The sequence below is a fragment of the Silene latifolia genome, chromosome 10 (assembly GCF_048544455.1).
Source record: "Silene latifolia isolate original U9 population chromosome 10, ASM4854445v1, whole genome shotgun sequence".
NCBI classification, from domain to species: domain Eukaryota; kingdom Viridiplantae; phylum Streptophyta; class Magnoliopsida; order Caryophyllales; family Caryophyllaceae; genus Silene; species Silene latifolia.
In genome coordinates, this window is record NC_133535.1 from 6,888,288 (window position 1) to 6,895,003 (window position 6,716).

The following is a 6,716-nucleotide window of genomic DNA, read 5'->3' on the forward strand; positions in this document are numbered from 1 at the left end:
CCAGACTCGAGGCGACTCGACTCATTGTTACACTCTGAGTATGATGCACGCAGGAGCAGGAAGAGCAACAGCCACCCCAACACTCGCCTTTCACAGCAAATGGATAACCAAAAAACCTCCAAAACCTCGAAAACCCAACACCAAAAACCTCATAATCCTCTCATCAAATCATTCAAGTCCATCTACTTTAACCAATAATCATGTTTCCTCCTCTTGTAACTTTCCCAAAGGAAATTCCAGTAACAATAATTCTAAGGAAAGAGTGTTCTTTTTGGATGTAAACCCACTTTGTTACAAAGGGAGTACACCCAGTTTACACTCTTTTATTCACTGGATTTCTCTTTTCTTCTCTCAAGTCTCCCTGTCTCATCCTGTCATCGCTGTATGTTTTCTGCTACTCCCTGTGCCTCCGTCTCAGTCAATAGTTTACGTTTACTTTATTCTACGAGGGACTATTTTCCTGCAAATAGTGTTTATTTACTGTTAGGTTAATGGGTTTGGAATCTTTGGATGTATTTCGTAAAATATACTCCCTCCGTCCCAGTCAATTGTTTACTTTTCTTTTTTATTCCTTCGCGAGGGTTATTAGGGTTGTTTGCAGTTTCAGGTATTAGCTTGAAAAGGTTATGAATTCCTGCAGAAAACCCATTTAGGTTTTTATGTGATAGGGTGATTTTAACTTAATTTCACATGTTAGCTAATACGCCATCCGATCCATCTATTTGTTTACCTTTTCTATTCTTTGTGAGCGGTATTTTAATCAAAGCTAAACAAATGATTGGAATGAAGGGAGTAGATGAAGTCATGAAACTATTTAGGATACTTGAGCGAGTGAGATATTGATGTAGTGATGGTTGATCACTGCTTTGCTGAAATTGAGATGATACCTTGTTCATTTGTTTATACCGATTTGTAGAGCATTGAAAGTGACAAGTGATGTTTTATGAAATTATTGACCAAGGCTTTACTAGCATTGCGTGACCGACTCAACTATTGTGTTTGTATAGTTCGTTAGTGTTTAAGAAAAAATTTGTCACTTGCCACAGGCCCATTGTTTTTTGTAACAATTCGATATTTCAATGATTCACCCGTGTTTGGATAGTTACTAGGATATAAAGGTGAAAATAAAGGAAATGTTGAGGTAGTGGCGGTAGTGCAATGTAGTAGAAGATGAAGAGAAGATAGTATATAAAACATAAGGGGGTAACAGTTACCCAACTCGATCTAGGTAACCCAAAATGGTGTTATTAGTTCAGCGCCACCAGAGACTTTTCGGATCCCAAGACTAGACTCGTCATCTACCAAGACCTTCCATTCTATTTCAGCCAGCAATGCTTGATTAGTTGGGTGATTTCTACTGAGTATAAGGGGAAAGATATGGACTTTTTATCCTTGAGTAATAGAAGGATATAAAAATGAGTCCTGGGGTTGGCAATGAATAAGATTAGGTTTTAAGTTGCTTGAAAAAGAGGCAGTTTGGACTTTGGAGAATTGGCTAGTCGTCAACTTTGAGTATCTGGAACACGGAACACCAAACACGTCGAAGGTGGAATTCCTATGCTTAAAACGGATATTATGTACAAGATAACTCTCCTTGTTTACACTGAAAAATCAAGGTTATTCAAATTGCGGGAAAGGTGTGGGATGTAAACAAAATCTCATTTCTCTTTAATACTGACTGGAAGGCTAGGATTTTGACTATTCCAGCTAGTATCAGCAAAAGCATGGATCACATCTTCTGGTCAAAGACACCTTCGGGAAAATAGAACTCAAAGAGTGGGTACAAAGAAGCCCTTACTGCGCTGTTTGAAAAAAAGAAGATGGCATCCGGCATCTACTAGGATCTCTATACATATTTAAGATTTTATTAGGAAATCTTTTGGAGTATTCCTGGTCCCAATTCCTGGAAAATCTTTAGTTGGAAAATTCTGACTGACTACTCTCCCGGTTGGGGTCGAGTATCAGCGAAGACAATTTATCATTGATTCCCACGGTCACTTGTGCTGTAACCAGCTAAAGACGGAAACTATCGGCTATCTGTTTAGAGATTGTGAATTTCAGGTAGACTCTGGGCTGGTTGCCAACTGGATGTGAGAAGTGGACGGGGACGGGAATGCAATATTAGTTGTGAAGTTATTATGGTCTTCCTGCATCTCATTTCATCGATCTGGGCTATTTGCAATGCAGCAGTCTTTAAGGGGTAAGATGCACGATCCAAGGGAACAATTGAGAAATATAAAGAAGTTTCACGGATGCTTGTAAAATGTGGGAAGTGTTGTACGTCAAAAAGGAAAGTGGAAAGTCTTCTCCTTTATGTGAAGTTAATGGTTTGAGATCACGTAGCAGAGACTGCGACCCTTCCTTCCTTATTGAAAGGCTGGTAGTTGCTCTCTTGTAAGAATAAAAGTAAACACAGCTTGGTCTAGGAGTAAGGAAGCTGCCTTAGGGTGGGTGGGTGGTTTATGCTTTGTCCAATACATCGGCCAGCTTCAGTGCGAGATTGAAATTTAGGGCAGAAAACTATTACTAGCGGAGGCCTTTGGGGTGACCTTAGTATCATCAACGTATCAAGGGACATTGACTATCTGGCTGCGGTTTTCCATTGATCTTTCTTTTTCCTTTTATTCCCCGCTCCTTAATTGCAGGCCTCGTTATTTAGCTAACTGGCTAAAGGAATGTAGTCTTTGTATGATTTATGGCTGGCAAAGAATAAGTTTCAGCATCGTCCCGTTTTGCTCCCCTTGCCACCATCACATTCCTATATTTTTGCTTCTATTACCCTAATATTCTAATTCCAAGCGAGCTGAATACTTCTGGAATACTTACAAACAAAAAGATTTGCTTCATTACCATGCTTCTTTTCTTTCACAATATTGCTTTTTTTTTTTCCTTTTGAAAAAAAATGTGTTCTTTTTGTAGGTAATAGATGGTGAAGGAGGTCATCAGCATCGCCAACAGATACTGCCTTCCTATAAAGCACATAGAATTAAATTCTTTAGGCGTGTCTCAACATCAAGGGAACTTCTGAATTCTCCCGTTGGAAGGTCGCACCAACTTATTATAGAGTTTTTAAACGACTGTAATGTGCCAGTAAGTCACTTTTATTGTTACTTTAGTTTTGTCAATTTTGCTGTTCTTAGTGCGTTGGTGATGGTGATTTCCCGGTAGATAAGGGCGGCTATTCGTCTGTTTTCTTTTTTAAGCATGTGTTTCGGCTTCTTGTTTGTGAAAACCGTATGATTATGCTTTCAAACTGAGGAGATTTACTGAGATGGGAGTGAACTGCTCACTGTGTAGAAATTAATGAAAAAAGTCAACTTGAACTTCTATGTTTCGTATTCCTCTTTCCCATGAAGGTTAAAATAGATACACAGTGAAGACTGCTTTTTCATGCACTTCTAAGCATCTTTAATGGATTACTTTGGTCATTTCCCCGCAATATTAGCAAAGCCGATGAAAACTATACACTCTTACATTGAGTCGAATTGACTTTGAATGAATTCTAGTTTTTGTGAGTTGTGTTCTTGGGGATGAATATTGAACTTCTGCAGGTATTGAAAATTGCAGGGCAGGAAGCAGATGATGTAGTTGCTACACTTGCAAAGCAAATATTAGATAGACGAAAGAAGGTAGTAATTGCTTCACCTGATAAAGATTTCAAGCAGTTGATTTCAGAAGACGTTCAGCTTGTTCAGCCAGTGCCGGAGCTTGATAGATGGTCATTCTATACCCTCAAACATTATATTGCTCAATATAACTGCGATCCGCAATCTGATTTAAGTCTAAGTATGTATCGTTTATCAAAAGATTATTGCTCATTCAGTTTTTTCTAGTCATTTTCTTTTGTGGTGGTTTCCTTTTTGGAGTTTGAGTTTACTTTTTCCTCATACATGTTTCCAAATGTCTTTAAATCCCGCTGTCCATGAATAAACTTCGTGGTTTCTCACAGATGGAGGGTGGTTTGATTTTGACTTCTATTCCGAAGGTTGTCCTCAGTTGAACTCCGTTTTCTTTTCTGCTCTTTGTTCATACCCATCATTCCGCTTATCTTGCTTTGTTTTTCTATTTTTTGTTTTCCACCTCACATTGATGGTTCCTAGTCGATTCATGTTGGCCGACTGTAAATCATTCCGACATTTCTTAGACTACGACTTTTTCCTAGCTCTCGTCTCTACTCCGAGATCTACATAGCGATGAACTGTGTGCTAAATCAGAACACTGAGTGGTTTTTCTTTTAATGTGCTAGTTCCGTTAATGTCTAATCAAGGTTATATTTTGTAGGATGCATGTTTGGTGATGTAGTTGATGGTATACCCGGCATCCAAAATCTGGTTCCTGGATTTGGTAGAAAGACTGCTCTTAAACTTATTAGAAAACATGGATCTTTGGAAAATTTATTGAACGAAGCTTCTGTAAGAACAGTAGGAAGGGAATATGCTCAGGAAGCACTAACAAAATATGCTTTTGAACTTCGGAGAAACTATCAAGTTCTTGCTTTGAGACGGTAACACACCAATTACATTTCTCGCTCAATCTATGTTGATAATCTATACAATGGTTTGAAAGCTTGAAACTGAAGTGTCCTTAACTCCTTATGCTGCTATTATAGGGACGTTGATGTGCATATTCAAGAAGAGTGGTTATCAGAAAGAGACGCGACAAATGACTCGACCGCGATAGAAAAATTGCGCAAATTGGTGAGAGGTTGCTAATTGTGAGCTATGATGAGACTTTCTGGCTGAAGTTGAAATTTTAAACCTTATGGCTGCAAGTCCGACATCCATTCTACTATCGTATGGCCGGTTTTGCCTTACTTCTTTCCCCTAATTTTTTTTTTTTTTTTTTTTTTTGACAGCAACAAATAGCATAGCTTACAAAACTAAATTTTATTTAATACAGCTGTTCCTGTACATTGTTAGTTGTGTTCAACTGTTTATGATGAACTACCAATTTGATTGATGCAGAATTCGTTTGCCACAAAAAATCGGTCTAAAGCTTGAAGCTGGATGACACGGGACTCGCTGTGTGTTACTATGACAAGCTTACTTGATGTGAATTTGAGTCCTTTGTTTCCGGGCTGTAACCTTCTGGAGTTATTGGGTCACTGTTGAGCTTGTAGAGTTCGGTGTATCTTAGGCTTGACCGTAGTCGAGTCTGTATCATGGGCTATGCCCTACTGGACTCTGTATACACCATTTGGGAAGTATGATCCACTCTTCCTCCCGGAGTCAGTTTTGTTGTCGGTACAAGCTGGTTTTGCTATTAGACGGTTTCATGATTAGATTATCGTGAAATTGGACTCATAATTTGGGGTAATTACCTGTTGGGTAATTTTTTTCAGTAATTATTGTATCTTATTACAAGTGAGGCGAAGTTTTATAGACGTAATGAACGAGTTTTTATAGACGTTATCTGTAGTATTAAATCCCGACCAGCAATATCAGCTACATTTCTGTTGCAGCGACAAGCTGCCTCGTTGAATCCGAGTTCAGTGGCAACCAGCAAACTCATATGTTAGCTTGAGCTACATACCTAAATGTGCAAAGTCCGACATAGACCACAACTCCTGAAAAAAAAAACGAGCTAGTAAGTCTGTAATAAGTTGCCGCGAACCAAACTTTTGTAGACGTTTATATATACGGCTATACATAATCTGTACCCTTTTCTTTTGCGAGTGAAAGTGACTGAAATAAATGGACAAGACGACCAATGAACAACTCGGCCTCGAACATGCTGTGTTGTGTGAATGAAAAGAGATGTAGGCTTGTAGGGATGTAGCTGTCAAAATTTGCGAAGGACTCGAGTTTTGTTTCGGCAAAGTGATAAAGATGGTACATAACATAGATAATCTTAATCTAAAATGTCAATATCCAAAATTCGTCATTGCAAATGTCATTTAAATTATGAGGGCCTTGGTCCCTCTTATACAGTATGCATTGCATTATCACAAATGTATGTCTGTTAGTTATTCTGTTAATGCTACATTTTCACAAGTGTCTTCTTACCTATTTTCTTGGTTCTACATTTTGCATATATCACATCATAACTATGCTTTATTGTCAGCCGACATCTATTTACCTTCCTATTTCGTGCATTAATTCTTATTTCACACGGATTATTTCGTCTGAGCTTTTTATATAGCTTTATGTGAACATTTTTATGATAAAACGTTATTATTTAAACGGAAAATTTTCAGGTACCTTTGAATTTTGGCAGATAACACATGATACCCCTCATTTTAAGGACTTGTTTGGTTGACATAAGGGAACTAAAGTTCCCGGGAACTTCAAGTTCACATGAATTTTCAATTCATGTGAATTCCCAAAAAGTGTTTGGTTTGCATTTGAGAAGTTAATTCATGTGGGAAGTTCCAATGACCAAGGGGGAGCTTGGTGAGTGACTTCCCACATAATGGAAGAAGTAGATTCATGTGGAAAGTTTTACTTCCCATGATTTTGGCAACCAAACAACATCATGGTTTTACACTTCCTATAAGAAGTTTAAAATCTCATGATTTTAATGGGCAACCAAACAAGCCCTAAGTTTCTACATATGGTATCCCTGTATTTACCTTTTTCTTTCCCAGAATACCCTTTTGACAAACTTCCGGCATATAACGCTGTTACTCATATAGTCCTGTGAGTAATTAGATGAGTAATTGAAAATGTTATGTTATTTGTGTTTTATTATTTAGGTAATAAATGTTAGTTTAAGAT

At 38.0% G+C, this 6,716-nt stretch overlaps 1 protein-coding gene across 2 annotated transcripts; it reads left to right on the forward strand.

Annotated features, from left to right (window-relative positions):
- On the forward strand, positions 1-5,477 carry LOC141604897 (uncharacterized). 2 transcript variants are annotated; one of them, XM_074423453.1, is made up of 6 exons: positions 1-382; positions 2,920-3,090; positions 3,552-3,786; positions 4,282-4,504; positions 4,610-4,793; positions 4,965-5,477. In XM_074423453.1, exons 1-5 carry the CDS (start codon positions 41-43, stop codon positions 4,710-4,712), a joined length of 1,074 nt encoding a protein of 357 aa, XP_074279554.1. In that variant the 5' UTR covers positions 1-40; the 3' UTR covers positions 4,713-4,793; positions 4,965-5,477. The 2 variants fall into 2 exon arrangements, with proteins under 2 accessions (XP_074279554.1, XP_074279555.1); XM_074423454.1 differs by having other exon boundaries at positions 4,610-4,767.
- The last annotated feature ends 1,239 nt before the right edge of the window (positions 5,478-6,716 follow it).

Excerpts from the sequence above, each read along its gene's own strand:
- LOC141604897 (XM_074423453.1), top strand. The coding sequence starts at position 41 with ATGATGCACGCAGGAGCAGGAAGAGCAACAGCCACCCCAACACTCGCC. Across the intron at positions 3,091-3,551 it reads TAAACGACTGTAATGTGCCA|GTATTGAAAATTGCAGGGCA; the intron begins GTAAGTCACTTT and ends GAACTTCTGCAG. Across the intron at positions 3,787-4,281 it reads GCAATCTGATTTAAGTCTAA|GATGCATGTTTGGTGATGTA; the intron begins GTATGTATCGTT and ends TATATTTTGTAG.